Source organism: Diceros bicornis, chromosome 28 (genome assembly GCF_020826845.1).
Source record: "Diceros bicornis minor isolate mBicDic1 chromosome 28, mDicBic1.mat.cur, whole genome shotgun sequence".
Classification (NCBI taxonomy): Eukaryota; Metazoa; Chordata; class Mammalia; order Perissodactyla; family Rhinocerotidae; genus Diceros; species Diceros bicornis.
The window spans coordinates 29,439,451-29,455,214 of NC_080767.1; the positions used below are offsets into that span (position 1 = coordinate 29,439,451).

General features: G+C 47.6%; 1 protein-coding gene across 3 annotated transcripts in view; it reads left to right on the plus strand.

Annotated features, from left to right (window-relative positions):
• Positions 1-15,305, plus strand: part of PTGS1 (prostaglandin-endoperoxide synthase 1) — a 35,198-nt gene extending 19,893 nt beyond the window's left edge. For 2 of the 3 annotated variants that reach the window (XM_058523950.1, XM_058523949.1), the window contains 9 exons: positions 502-618; positions 1,044-1,184; positions 1,380-1,523; positions 3,553-3,734; positions 3,860-3,943; positions 6,311-6,557; positions 9,048-9,334; positions 12,692-12,839; positions 14,174-15,305. In XM_058523950.1, the coding sequence (XP_058379933.1) occupies positions 502-618; positions 1,044-1,184; positions 1,380-1,523; positions 3,553-3,734; positions 3,860-3,943; positions 6,311-6,557; positions 9,048-9,334; positions 12,692-12,839; positions 14,174-14,529 (1,706 nt within the window). In that variant the 3' untranslated portion in view covers positions 14,530-15,305. Of the gene's footprint in view, positions 1-501; positions 619-1,008; positions 1,185-1,379; positions 1,524-3,552; positions 3,735-3,859; positions 3,944-6,310; positions 6,558-9,047; positions 9,335-12,691; positions 12,840-14,173 lie in introns of those variants that run through there. The other variant, XM_058523951.1, reaches the window with a different exon arrangement.
• Positions 15,306-15,764: the final 459 nt, after the last annotated feature.

Genomic DNA, 15,764 nt, shown 5'->3' on the forward strand with positions numbered 1-15,764 from the left:
TCCTTTCTGTAAAAATGGAGAGATGGTGGGCGATCTCATCTTCCTAGTGTCCAGGTGCCCAGAGGTTGGGGGCTGGTCTGAGAGAATCCTCCATCCTTCTCCCTTTTCTGAACCCCACAAACCCTGCCCTTGGTGCTGGGCTCTGCCTTGGCAGGAAGTGAACGCTCTAGAAGCCTGTGGCTACAGCGTCTTATCAGCTGTTTTCTAGCCTTCAATGTCACAGCCTGTGGCCTGGACTCTTCCCTTTCCCCCTTTTGGTGGCAGCAGGGAGGGAGGGGGGACTTCCCCTGGGGGCCCCATGTGGGCGAGGCTGGAGATCCAGACCAGGCATGGAAACGGAAGGGTGGGGGGCTTTCTGTTCACAGCTGTGGGAACAGAGAGGCCCTTAGGGGAACACTGAAGTCCAGTGAGTTAGGTCAGAGCTGCAACTTGTGTCTGCGCCTCTGCCCCCAACGAGAGGTCACCCTAGAGTGGTCTCTGATCTCTGTTTCTCACCCACAGTGAACCCCTGTTGTTACTATCCATGCCAGCACCAGGGTATCTGTGTCCGCTTCGGCCTTGACCGCTACCAGTGTGACTGTACCCGCACGGGCTACTCCGGCCCCAACTGCACCATCCGTGAGCTGGGCCTCCAGCCCCATTCCTTCTGTCTTGGGCCCCTCCTGCTCCCCTGGGCTTGTCCTCCAAGACCCCCACTTCCTGCCCTTGTCTCTGGCCACGGCCCCATTCTTTCCTTGCCTGGCTCTGACCTCTGACACACTCCCTGGCCTGGCTCCAGCACAAGCTCTCACTCCTGGCACACCTCACTCCCTGCTTCTGGGCTCTGTGGCGAGTCTTCACTGCCCAACCTGACCTCGTTCCATCCCTGTCCTCACTTGGTTCTGGCTCTGTCGTGTATCATCACCCCTAAGGTTCCATCCTCACCCCCACCTCATAGGTTCTACCCTGTTCCATCCTGGCCCTTGTCCCAGTCCCCATCTTCCACTCTGGCTACTTCTGGTCCGCCAGGAGGCCCCAGCTGAGTGGCTCCACTGCCCCCGCAGCTGAACTATGGACCTGGCTCCGGAATTCATTGCGGCCCAGCCCCTCATTCCTCCACTTCCTGCTGACACACGGGCGCTGGTTCTGGGAGTTAGTCAATGCCACCTTCATCCGTGACATGCTCATGCGCCTGGTACTCACAGGTGGGTGGGGGGCAGGGCCCCTCTTGGGGAGCAAGAAATCCTGCCAGTTCTTGGAGTTCTTGGCATCTGATAAGGGCTGTGGGTGGGGAGACTCTATGATGCCAGATAAAACAAGTCTAACCCAAGAGGAGGCCGGGAAGGGGGTGTAACTATGGGTGGGGACCCTCTTGTCACCACTATTTTCACTCTCTGCAGTGCGTTCCAACCTTATCCCAAGCCCCCCTACCTACAACTTAGCGTATGACTACATCAGCTGGGAGTCCTTCTCCAATGTGAGTTATTACACTCGTGTGCTGCCCTCTGTGCCCCAAGACTGCCCCACGCCCATGGGGACTAAAGGTAATGGAGACAGGGTGAGGGGGCTGGGCCTGGGGATCACAGGAGATGCTCAGTTCTCCTTTTTGGGAAAAAGCAGGCAGAAGAGCAATTATTGATCCATTTCACAGATGGATGGACCAAGGCAAGACATACGACATATCCAGAACCAGGGATGAAGACAGGGCTAGAGAATAAGGACAGGAAAGTGTGGTGGAGGGTATTGCTTGAGGTGGCCTAGAAAGTCAGTGGCAGAGTCAGACTAGTGTTTCCTTATTTCCAGGTGCCTCTGTGCCTGAACCTTGTCTACTGAATGAGTGGGATCTTATTGGGATGGGGGTGACTTAAAAGTTGAAATGTAGGAGGAAAGTAATCATGTGCTATTTATTGGGTGCTAATTCCATGTTTGGTTCTTTACTAATGTAAATAGTTTTCCAGGCTTCATCAATGTAGATTATACAAAAAGTCAGATTTTTTTTCTTTAGTTGCCCAAGACCCCACTTGGTCTCATTGGCAGGGGTCTTCCTCCTAAGCCCTTCTTCCCACTGCATTCCTGGTTGTCCAAAAACCTGGGAGTTTACTCAGTCCAGAGTCATCAATTCAGCTTCACTTTCGGAGAGGACAAGAGAGGCATCAATCCTCCACTGCCATCACTTCAGTTCCCGCCACTGAACACTGGTCCTGTGTAGCCCCGTGGTTGTGTGCTTTTGCAGGTTCAGAACCTTGCATATGTATTGATGTCCTTAGCTGGGCCTCAAGGGCACTACTCTGATGGTTTGCATGCACATGTATAGCTACTGTTCCCAAAGCATAACCATTCTGCCAGGATAGCTGGGTCTCGTAGATCTTCTGGACTCTGCCAACACTTTGCTGGAACCAGTCCTTGCTCAGTGTGAATCTGAGTGATGATTGCAGGTCATGGGGTACAGATCACTCCCTCCAACTTCCCTTTTGGTGAGTTCCCTTTAGGGTGCTTGATGACTTTTCCTGCTATAGGAAACCAGTCAGCCATTTCAATCCAAAGCGCTTTTCTATTGATCTTGAACCTTCAACACTGTTCCTCGCATGAGGTATTGTGAAAGGATGCCTTTACCAGAGCACAAAAAGTCAACTATTTCTTTCTGTGAGGGCATTGGGTACCGACTCATCTGACATTGACATAATTAAGAAAGGCCTCTTAATACTTATTCTCATAATGACAGACACATGCTTCAAGGTGACTTGTCTTGAATCCAGACAGAGAAAGACTAACATCACTTAAAATAGGTTGGCAAACTCCAGCCTGCAGATCAAATTCAGCCCATCCCCTGTTTTGTAAATAAAGTTTTACTGGAACACAGTCACATTCATTACATATCATCCATGGCTGCTTTCTTGGTGTAACAGCAAAGCTGAGTAGATGTGACAGAGACCATATGTTGGCAAAGCCTACAGTATTGACTCTCTGGCCTTTTACAGAAAAATTTTGCTGACCTTTGATTTAAAAGCTTTCTACCTCACCAGTTCTCTGTGATGCTTACGTTATCTCATTCACTACTCAAATCCACTGCATAAAATAAGTATCATTTGCTCTATTTTTCAGATGAAGAAATGGAGATTCAGAGAGATGAAATGACTTTCCGTGTTCACTTTGCTCCAGGGCTGGGGAGTCCAATTTCTTTTTCTCTTTTCTTTCTCCTTTCTTTTTGGTTAGCTTTTTCAAAGTTGTAAACATACACAAAAGTTGAGAGGAAAGTACAGTGATCTCCTATGTATCCATCTCTCGGTTTCAAGACTTATCCACAATTTACCAATCGTATTTCATCTGTCTCTTCTCACCTTATTTTTTATGGAATATTTTAAAGCAAATTCCGTATATCATGCCATTTCAACCTATAAGTACTTCTAGGGTCTTTTGGTAGAGAAGGTGCAAGGGGCCATCTGGTAGGAGGTAGGTGGCCCTGCAGAGGCGGCTCTGGGCGTGGACCAGTTTGGTCTGATGAGCCCAGAGGGCCCTGGGGCAGGAAGATCCAGACAGGAGGCAGCTACTGGTCTTTCCCACCTCTCCAACCAGGGAAGAAGAAGTTGCCAGATGCCCAGCTCCTGAGCCATCGCTTCCTACTCAGGAGGAAGTTCATACCTGACCCCCAAGGCACCAATCTCATGTTTGCCTTCTTTGCACAACATTTCACCCACCAGTTCTTCAAAACTTCTGGCAAAATGGGTCCTGGCTTCACCAAGGCCTTGGGCCATGGGGTGAGTAACTAGGAGGGGCTCAGGGCATCTCTAACCTAACTTGGCAGGACCTAACTTGGCACATACACGTTGTTGCTGTTAGGGCAGGACCTGGTGATCTGAATGGACCCACCCTCTGTCCTCAGGTAGACCTCGGCCACATTTATGGAGACAATCTGGAACGTCAGTATCACCTGCGGCTCTTTAAGGATGGGAAACTCAAGTACCAGGTAGTGCTGGGCATGGGGATGGGGCATTGGGAAGCACCTTCCATGGTCTGGGTGGTGTCCTCAGAGGGCCAGCTGCAGGAGCTGGAGGTGTGTGTGAGGAGGAGAGACAATAAACTCTGGGAGAAGGTGCCAGGCAAGAGCAGCAGACGAGGAACAGACATAGTCTCTCATGTCTTCCTGGGAGGTGGATTTTGGGGCTCGACAGGAGATGGGCATGTCCAGTTTGCATTTGCTCATTGAATTATTCCATATTAGTTGGGCACTACGATGTGTCTGGCATAGGTGGTTGAGCAGTGACTGTCATAATTAGGGGCCCTGCACTCAAGAAACTCATGGTCATCAGGGGCCACAGATATAAACACCAGAATGCTAGTTCCACAAGGACTTGTTGTCTGAACTAACACCATCCAATAGAAATATAATGCAAACTACACATATAATTAAAATTTTTCTAGTGACCATGTTAAAAAAAGGTAAAAAGAAACAGGTGAAATTGATTTTAATAATATATTTTGTTTAACCCAATATTTCCAGAATATTATCATTTCAACATGTAATCAGTACAAAAATCATTAATAAAATATCTCACATTCTTTTTTTTTCATGCTAAATCATCTCAATCTGATTCTTATTTTACACTTACAGCACATCTCGATTTGGATGCCAAATTTTCATTGGAGATATCTGATCTGCATTTAGATTTCATAAAATTTACAGTTGAAAACATGGATTTACATGCCCAAGTTGTTCTGAGTGTACTTAAAGATTTTCCAATAGCTGAAGTATCAGTTTTTTTTTAAATTTTTTGTTTGTTGCAGTAACATTGGTTTATAACATTGTAAAAATTTCAGGTGTACATCATTGTACTTCTATTTCTGCATAGATTACATCATGTTCACCACCAAAATACTAATTACAACCCATCACCACATGAAGTATCAGTTTTAAAATTAAAATCTAAATTAAATTAAGTTAAAAATTGAGGGGCTGGGCCGGCCTGGTGGTGCAAGCGGTTAGGTGCGTGTACTCCGCTTCGGGGGCCGGGGGTTCACAGGTTCAGATCCCGGGCGCACACTGATGCACCGCTTGGTAAGCCATGCTGTGGTGGCGTCCCATATAAAGTAGAGGAAGATGGGCACAGATGTTAGCTCAGGGCCACTCTTCCTCAAGAAAAAAGGGGAGGATTGGCACCGGATGTTAGCACAGGGCTAGTCCTCCTCACAAAAAAAAAAAAAAAAAAAAAAATAAATTCAGGGGCTGGCCTGGTGGTGTAGTGGTTAAGTTCATGAGCTCTGCTTCAACGGCCCAGGGTTCGCGGGTTCAGATCCCAGGCGCGGACCTATGCACCACTCATCAGGCCATGCTGTGGTGGCGTCCCACGTACAAAATGGAGATGGGCACAGATGTTAGCTCAGGGCTAATCTTCCTCAGCAAAAAGAGGAGGATTGGCAATGGATGTTAGCTCAGAGCCGGTTTTCCTCACACACACACAAAAAATTCAGTTCGTCCTTCACACCAGCCACATCTCTAGTGCTCAATAGCTACACGTGGCTGCTGGCTACCATATTGGACCCTGCAAATCTAAACAAACAAAAACCAAAACAAAAAGTTCACTGCTGACTCTTTAGGGCTAAGGACAGTACTTGGCGTATAGTAGGTCTCTGGTGTATATTTATTGAACGAATGAAGAAACTACCATATAATTAGTTATGCTTGTGATAACTAGCATGATAACTTCACCAGGAAGAAGCCACGAGAGTATTCAGAGTGTGGGAAGTGTCCCTGGGAAGTGTGAATAAACCAAGAGTTGCATGAAGGATGAGGAGGTGTTGGGAGGCCCAGGAGGGGAAAGGGCTCTCTAGGTTAGCATGTGCCAGGGCTTGGAGAGGGGAAGCAGCTTGAGGGACATGCAGGGAAGATAGAAGGAAGGTGCTGCTGGGCATCTGAATGGTTCCAGGTAAGGGTGGAGACTCTGTGGGGCTCTGTTAAGGATTTCTGATTTCTACCAAAAGCAGAGAGAGGACTTAGAAGGGTTTTAAGCCAGGGCGTGAGGCTAAGTTTGGGTTTTTAAAAGGATTGCTCTGGTTGCAGAGACAAGAATGGACGGTCTAGGGGCAGGGGTGGGTGTAGGGAGCCACTTACAAGAGGAGGCGGGGTGGAAGATGAAGGTGAGTTGGAAGCGGGTGGTCGTAGTGGGGATAGAGAGAAAGGGACCCACTTTAAGAGAGATTTAGGAGATAGAATCAACAGGCCGTCATTAGGGAGGATGTGCAGTTGCCCTGCCTGATTCAGGCAGCTGTAAGTAGGAATGAGAGGGTGTCAGCTGTGGCCCGTGTCCCCAGGTTGCCAGGCAATCCCATCCCGCAGGTGCTGAATGGAGAGGTGTACCCGCCGTCGGTGGAAGAGGCGCCTGTGTTGATGCACTACCCACAGGGCGTTCTGCCCCAGAGCCAGATGGCCGTGGGTCAGGAGGTGTTTGGGCTGCTTCCTGGGCTCATGCTCTATGCCACGCTCTGGCTGCGTGAGCATAACCGTGTGTGTGACCTGCTGAAGACTGAGCACCCCACCTGGGGCGATGAGCAGCTCTTCCAGACGGCCCGCCTCATCCTCATCGGTGAGGACTCCAAACCAGCCCTGTCCTGGAAGGTCACAACCTCCATCCTGAGAAGCAGGGGGTGGAGGGCTTGGGGACGGAGAGCTGGGATTAGAATCCTAGCTCTTCTGTTTATTAGCTGTGAGAGCTTGAGCAGGCCTCTTCCCCTATATGAGCCTCACTCTCCACATGTGGACGTTGAGGATAATGATGGTTTTAAGGATTTGTTGAGATGATGAATGAGAAAGCACTTAGCATACAGTAGGCCTTCAGAAAATGGATGGCTGTGATGGTTGATTATTAGCTGGGTGACTTGTAGCAAATTTGATCAGCCACCCCAAGTCTCAGTTTCCCCATTGTATTGCACGCAGAGGCACACAGGGACATGGCCAGCATATGCAGGTCAAACTCCACTTGCCCAGCTTTCAGGAATCCTCATGTTTCCTGCCCTGCATGTATCTGCCTTCCTGAAGTTTGGTAGCTTCTAGGTGACTCAGGGACAGGATATTTCTGTGTCCCCTATGGGGGCGAGTCTGCAGCCTAAAATGCCAGATGTTTCCTGCTTGTGAGCTTGGCACCTGACACCCCTGTTCAGACGGTCACTCTGAGTCACCAGTAACCCCCTTCCCCTGCCTCTGGGCATCACTGGGCATGGCTGGTCCCAATTATAGTGCCTGATTCCCTGGAGTCTGGAAGTGCCATGCATCAGGGATAGGAACAATCTAAAGAAGGAGAAGGGGCTAGTTCTGAAGTCCCAGCATTGCAGAGACCTTGACCAGAGAGGGCAGGTCTGTGGCTGCAGGCTGCTCAGCACTGACTGGTGATAAAGCTGTGACCAAAGGCAGGACTCGTAGGGCAGTGCAAGTCCAATGCTTCATTTAACCCTCCCCAACAATCTTAGGAGCCAGATATCATTACCTTTGTGAAAACTGAGAGTCAGAGAGGTTAAGTGAATTCTCCAAGGCCACTCAACTGAGGGAGACTTGAATCAGGTCTGGCTGCCACCAAAGTTCATGCTACTTCCTCCACATCATGAGGGGGGCTGTTTCCTGAGTGGAGAGAGATTGTAAGGCTTGGTCTGACCTTTTGTAATGTGCAAGTGTGGAGAGGGGTTTCTCCCTCATGCCTACACTTAATACGCCTGCTTCTCGCCTACATGTATCCACACTCCCTATTATGCCAGGAGCCAGCCCTAGTGGTCTAGTGGTTAAAATTTGGCACTCTCACTGCGACGGCCCAGGTTCATTTCCCTGTCAGGAAACCACACCACCCATCTGTCGGTTGTCATACTGTGGTGGCTGCGTGTTGCTGTGATACTGAAAGGTGTGCCACTGGGATTTCAAATACCAGCAGGGTGACCCATGGTGGACAGGTTTCAGCAGAGCTTCCAGACTAAGATAGACTAGGAAGTAGGACCTGGCTACACCCTTCTGAAAAAAATTGGCCATGAAAACCCCTAAGAATAGCAGCAGAGCTATTCTGCTATGTCTGATATAGCACCAGAAGGTGAGATGATGGCGCAAAAAGACTGGGCAGGGTTCTGCTCTGCTGTCCACAGGGTTGCTACGAGTTGGAATCAACTCCATGGCACTAACAAAATTATGTCAAAATTGTGCCAAGCAGTTTATATGCATTCATCATCTATTCCTCCCATCGACCTTATGGATGTTATTATACTGATATTATTATAATACACATTTTACAGATAAGGAAAATGAGGTTCAGAGAGATTAAGTAACACAGCCCAAGCTCAGATGGCTAGAAATGGTGAAGCCAGGATTTAGACTCAGGCCTGCTTATTGCAAATCCACTGGCTCCAGATTAATTTGCTAAAAGCCAATTTGTGTAATGGTTAATTGGCCAAAATATCAGTTTATTTTAATATCTAGTTGACCAGTTTTCATTTTTTTATGGAATGTTCAATTTGTTTCTTCCCTGGCTCTTTGCTTTGTAGCTGGTTACTGAGGGGACAGAGGAAAAATCTATTGTTAAGCATTCTGATGTATGAGAACAGATAAGAAATATATTTGGGACTAGGTTCACCTTATGTCCTCAGTGTCCCTCCTTTGCTGCAGCAGTAGGTCTCAGCATCTTCAAAGCCCCCTTCACCCACTGAGGGTGTCAGCATGCTGAGAGCCCTCACTAAGTCAGTCTCTGCTCTCCTGTCTTCTGTGGCCTCTCCACCCTCTTTTAATGGGCTGTGGGAAAGTGGTCACCCAAGGGCCACAAAACCGATTCTTGGATGCTTCCTTTGCGTGACCTGCTTAGCTGGGCCTACAACCTCCCTTTGGAATATGGGGTAGCTGGTGGCTCTTGCCTCGGGACATCAGTCTAATTTGGGACAGAAAGTTCCATTTTCACACGTTGTTACAAAAAACATAGGAAAAGTGGCCAAATAAAATTAAACGACAATAACAACAATAAAGAGGCAAAAAGAAAATCCTTTTCGTGAACTGGCCTACTTCCCAAGCCCTGTGCTCTGCTGACCCTTCTCCCAATCCTCCCTCCCAGGGGAGACCATCAAGATTGTGATCGAGGAGTACGTGCAGCAGCTGAGTGGCTACTTCCTGCAGCTAAAGTTTGACCCGGAGCTGCTGTTTGGCGTCCAGTTCCAGTACCGCAACCGCATTTCCACGGAGTTCAACCACCTCTACCACTGGCACCCGCTCATGCCCGACTCCTTCAAGGTGGGCTCCCAGGAGTACAGCTACGAGCAGTTCCTATTCAACACCTCCATGCTGGTGGACTACGGGGTTGAGGCCCTGGTGGACGCCTTCTCTCGCCAGAGTGCTGGCCGGGTAAGTCTCGGAGGAGCATTGGTGAGGGCAGGTGGGCTCTGGGATCCAACAGACCTGGATCCAAATCCCAGTTTTGTTTTCTGTAAAATGGTGATAGTGTCACTCCCACAGTGCGATTGTGAGCATTTCTTCATTCATCCTCTTGTTCCTTTGTTCACTCAACCATACCAGGCATTACTCCACGTGTTGGGAATACGGTGGTGAACAAGATCAATGTGGTTCTTGGGTCCTTGACTTTTGACATTTACACCCTAGAAAGGAACAATAGTCATATGACAGCTAACATCATCTGAGCGCTTATTAGGTGTTAGGCACCCCGCCAAGTGCTGTTCTGATGTTATCAGAATTATGAGAGCATGTTAAGAACCACAATATGGAAAGTCCACAGTGCTCTGGGGACTCAAAGAGGGGCTGCTGACCTAGAGTTGTGGGTTGTGGATAAGGAAGTGATGTTGGAGCAGAGATCTGAAAGATACATAGAGATTTCCCAGGGAAAGAGGTAGTGTTAATGGCAGGGGATGATTTGTTCCAGGTGGAGGGGACAGCATGGCAAAGGCCCGGAGGTCAGAGAGCGTAGCAATTTGAGGAAGGGGAGGACATTCAGGGTATGGTAATATATTGAAAGTGCCTGCACATAGTAGGTCTTTACTAAGTCATAGGCCTCTGTTATGAGCTGAATTGTCCCCACTCCCCAAATTCATATGTTGAAGTCCTAACCCCTAGTACCTTCGAATGTGACTATATTTGGAGACAGGGTCTTTAAAGAGGTCATTAAGGTTAAATGGGGTCATTGGGTGGGCCCTACTCTGACTGGTGTCCTCATAAGAAGAGGAGATTACGGTACAGACATGCAGAGGGAAGACATAGGGAGAAGATGGCCATCTATACGCCAAAGAGAGAGGCCTCAGAATGAAACCAAGCGTGCCGACACCTTGATCTTGGACTTCCAGCCTCCAGAACTGTAAGGACATAAATGCCTCTTGTTTAAGCCCCCCAGTCTGTGGTACTTTCTTATGGCAGCCCTAGCAAATGAATACAGCTTCTTTCCCTGAAATTCCTAATCAACTCCCTCCTAAATCTCCCCTTCCCCCCATTTGGAAGCTCCCATCTCCTTCATCCCAGCTCTCTGACTGCCTCATCCCCTGCTTCTCTCTAATCCTTGTCCTTAAGCCCTATCATGAAGTTGTGGCACCATATGGATTTAGGTTTCCTCCTGGTAATTTGACTGAAATTAGCATATGCTGCCACCAACGGGCAGCTGCTGGCTGGTTTATGGCCTGTGTTCTCTGTGAGGACACAGACATGAATAGAGACAATAGCTTTTGGGTGGGGCTATTTGGTTTCCAAAGCATTTTCAAGGAATGACCATGATGATGTGTGTGAAAAGCTCTGGTGTTGTTGTACTTGGCACAAGGCAGGAGGGTGACCAAAGTGTGTTGACTCTCAAGATATTACAAAGAGTGTGAGAAGTGATAAAATAGGGCTTCCACTGATAATCACTGCACATGGCTGCCATCTTGGGGTCACCATGTGACCAACACTGCAGTAAGTGCTTTGCATGCTTTATCTCGCTTATTTCCCCACAACCATATCAGTGGATCCTCTTACCTTCCTCATTTTTAGATATGAGGAAACTGAGACTTGGCTTAAGTAACTTGCCCAAAGTCCCTGTATTAGTTTCCTAGGGTTGATCTAACAAAGGGCCACAAACCAGGTGGCTTTAAACAGCAGAAATTTATTCTTTCACATTTCTGGAGGGTAGAAGTCTAAAATCAAGGTTTCAGCAGGGTCATGCTCTCTCTGAAGGCTCCAGGGGAGAATCTGTTCCATGCCTTTCTCTTAGCTTCTGGTGGTTACCGACAATCCTTGGTGTTCCTTGGTTTGTAGAAGCATTGTTCCAACATGGTGTTCTCTCTGTTTTCTCTTTTTATTAGGACACCAGTCATTGGATTAGGATTGCCCCACCCTAATAGGGTATGACTTCTTCTTAACTTGATTACATCTATTTCCAAATAAGTTCACATTCACGGGTGCTGGGGGTTAGGACTTCAACATATCTCTTTGGGGAACATAAGTCCACTCACAACAGCCCCACAGCTTGTAAATGGCCGAGCTGAAATTGGCACTAGCCTGTGCTAGCTTTGCTCCAAGAGGTATGATTTCACCCAGCTATGCTTTTCCTCTTTCCCAGTCAATTATGCTTGTACTAAACACACAACACTCTTTCTTAAGCATTAACATTATCAATTCATCCCAAACAATGAAGTTTTCTCTAGACTAGTACTCCTTAACTGTTATGAGTTGGAATTTTTTTTCTGGAGACTTCTTTATCTCACCAGGTTACCTGGGCTTTGAACCCTATTTTCCCTCCCTTCAAAGGATATTACACCACCCATTCGTCTTGGAGTTAAACTCCAAGTTGAGTTAAGCTAAATTGGTGTATATATTATAGTTTTCATGGCGAGATCTTAGCTTGCTCCCTGCTTGTTTATGACCATTTCCCTCCCAGGAGGTTTGGCAGAAGGAAGAAGAAAGAACAGATGTAGTCACCTGCATTCTTGTGAAGGGCTTTATCTGACCTGCATGGAGTGACTTGATACCCTGTGTTCCTACCTTCTAGCTCTGAGTTTCTCTTTCCTAGTGGTAGCTGGTTACTAGGGATTCACCTTTTAATATTAGATGCTCAGTAAATTTTGTTGACTCAGCTAAGATACAGGGAATGAGAAGCAATAAAAATAGATTCCTTAGCAGGATCACTTAAAAGCTTAAACATTTCTGTTCTATGATAAGAACTGATTTCAAGAGTGACAGACACATGTCAGTTCTTCCAGGAATAATTTAAAAAACATCTTAGGAAAGCCTGGCCCCCCCCCCAAACTAATATTCATCCATCCTTCTGTTTCTATCACTTCATGGCTCAGAAACGCTTCTGCCCCTCCAAATTTCATTTCCAGAGCTGGGATGCCCTTTCTGTCTGCTTGAACTCTTGGCTGTGGTCATCTCTTTTACAGAGTCCTAGTTGCTGAACCTAATAGTTCCAGAACCTTCCTTAACAAGATGTTGGGATTTCTCACCTGAATTCAAAGGGTTGGGGAACAGTGTGAGCTCGTGAGCCACTAGCGGGGTCCTCCTGGCCCCCTCCATACTTTAAAGATGAGGAAGCTGAGATTTTGAGTGGGTCCCTGAGAGAGCAGGGACAGAAGTGGCAGACCTGGGGCCAGATCCCCAGCATGGTCACTACTAGGCTGAGCCATGTTCTCTTTCTTGGCTGAGGAAGGACTCCTGACCTGAAGTTCATTTCCAGGACAGTGTGGCCTGGTTCTCAGATAAACCACAGCTGTGTTTATCTCTTGGCAGATCGGTGGAGGTAGGAACATGGACCACCACGTCCTGCATGTGGCTGTGGACGTCATCAAGGAATCCCGTGAACTGCGCCTGCGGCCGTTCAACGAGTACCGCAAGAGGTTTGGCATGAAGCCCTACACCTCCTTCCAGGAACTCACAGGTGAGCAGTTGTTTCCTGCCCTCGCGGGACTCGCAATCAAGTGAGGAAGACATCAAGGAAACAAAAATGGGGCAATACATGTGGTCAGCACTGTGACTGTGGGATTATAAGAGGTGTGGGAGCACCACGCCGGGGGTGGCGAGAAATGGCAAATAACCCTGCTTGGGGGAGAGAAAGTGGCTTCTCAGCTGAGTTTGAAGGATAAATAGGCATTTTCCAGGTGAAGAATACAGAGAAGAGCCTTCTAGGTAGAGAATCAGAAAGTACAAAGGCACAGAGGTTGTACAGAATAAGCCTAATCAGGAGAACAGTCGCAGGTGTGGCTGGAGCAAAGGGCTTATTTGGAGGGGGTAGTGATGGGAGGTTGGGACCAAATTGTATAGAATCTTGGATTCCATGCTAAAGATTTTGGGTTTTATTCTGTCTAGTGGTTCCTAAACACCCATTTATGGGCCAGCTACCTAAGAATCACTTAGAAAACTGATTAAAAATACCAAATCCTAGATGTCTCTCCCAGAGATTCTGATTCATTAGGCCTGGGTGGTGCCCAAGAATCTGTATGTATGTGTATATGTGTACATGTGTGTATATGCATGTACTTATGTATATGTGTATATATATATTTTTGTATACATATACGTATGTATGTATATATATATGTATATACATTTGTGTGTGTGTGTGTATATACATATTTGTTGTTGTTGTTCAAGATGCCCAGCTGTTGGGCAGCCAAGTTGGGGAACACTTGTCACAGACAATGGGGAACCACTGAACTGTTTTGACCAGGGCATGGCATGACTCATAACTATGTATGAGTGCCCTACGGAGGTGGATTTGAGGAAATGGGTAGGGAAGCTCAATGTCTGTCTCCCATGACAGCCCAGAGGGGCAGAAAGAACATTGTCGCTAAATCTCTGTGTGAGCTTGGACAAGCTACATTAAGTCTCTGAGCTCCAGTAGAATGCAAAGGTTGGACCACGATAAGGCCTTGAAATGTGCCTGTGAAGGAAACAAGATGGGTAGCTTCTCCTGGTTGTAATGATCAGGTAGTTAGGGCACAGAGAAGTGAGACAAGTTGCTCAAGGTCACATGCTGTTTGGTGGCAGATCCAGGCCTTGACTCCTTCTTCAGTAGCAAATTCCTTCCCTAGATGCAGCCCTGGAGAAGGCTCAATCAGCTAGGCCAGATTTTAGGAGATGTGCTCAGCACTCAGGTTGCTCTTCTGAAGTCTCTTATTCGCTCCAGAAAAAAGTGGACCTAGAAGATTCCCTCCCCAGATTAACCTTAATGGATGGCATCCTGATTCTGACTCTAGCTTCTCCCCCTTGTAGGAGAGAAGGAGATGGCTGCTGAGTTGGAGGAGCTATATGGAGACATCGATGCCTTGGAGTTCTACCCGGGGCTGCTTCTTGAGAAGTGCCATCCAAACTCCATCTTTGGGGAGAGTATGATAGAAATTGGGGCTCCCTTTTCCCTCAAAGGCCTCCTAGGGAATCCCATCTGTTCTCCGGAGTACTGGAAGCCGAGCACATTTGGTGGCGAGATGGGCTTCAACATTGTCAAGACGGCCACGCTGAAGAGGCTGGTCTGCCTCAACACCAACACTTGTCCCTATGTTTCCTTCCGCATTCCCAAGCCCCCCAAGGATGATGGACCCGGTGTGGAGCGGCCATCCAGAGAGCTCTGAGGGGGCCAGGCAGCAGCATTCCGGAGGGTAGAACTTTGTGCTTGTCATTGCAGAATGCCGAGGCCAGGGTTGATAGTCTTAAATGTTGGATTCCTGGTTTGGCGTCGAGAGTATCAGGGTTGACACTTAGAACTTTGCATCTCTCACCCATTATCTGGAACATCGTGGCCTTGTTTGTCATACTGGAAGGCTGAATTCCTGGTTAACCATCTGGAATGTTAGGAGTGGTTCTCATTTGGCATGCCAGAACACTGGGTTCCTGGTTGACATTGTAGAATGTCCAATTTCTGGTTGATTTGGGAATACAGGCATTCTAAAATGTGAAGCTCCTGATGAAATCACCTAGAAAGTTAGGGGGTTCTCATTTTGCTTTTAGAATTCTGGGTGGCCCTCTAGAATGGTGACTTGCTAATTAGTGATTCAGAATGTTATGATCCTGGTTGCTGATCCAGAACAGTGGCTGGTATGCCAGATCGATCCTGATCTGACGGTCTAGAATGTTGATTTGATTCATTTTCCTGTTCAGTGAGATATCCATGGAGCAGGAGAATCTCATGTCTAATGAGAATGCGTGGCCTGAATCTGTGCCAGCACTGAGGGAGCAAGGAGGTGGGGCGTTCTTCTCGGGACCTCAACTTAGACCCTCGTCCGAGGATATACAGGGAACAGGTGGGCTTTTTCCAGGCCATTGGTTGGAAGCCGCCAGAGATCTGTCCCCATCCAGGTCGTCACTCATGGCAGCTGTTTCTCATGAAACTAATAAAACTCTTTTTCCAAATTGCCTGCTATGTATATCTTTTGATCCCTTCCCCAGAAGCAGAGGCAACACTGAAGTGACATTTCTCCTAGCCACAAGCTAGATGTGCTAGAGGTTGCAGCATGAGACTTTCCACTGAGATCCCTGGGGCTTGTCATTGCCTAGATATTCCTCCACTGATGTTTCATTTCCCCTGTGGGTTCGACATTACCTTTTCCAGGCTTTTCTCGTAAAACACACAACTCCCCAGGTCCAGGAGATGTAGCATTCAGTTCCCACCATCTGATTAGAACAACTTCCTCCCTTGCAGAGCATACAACAGAGATGAAGGGTATCTGGGGAGGAGAGCACTTACTGTGTGCCAATTTTCACATTTAATTCTCACTTATTCTCACCCCAACAGTGTGAAGTATGTGGTGTGATCCCCATTTCAAAACCGAGGAAATTGAGGCTCAGGGTGGTGAAGTGACATGCCTCA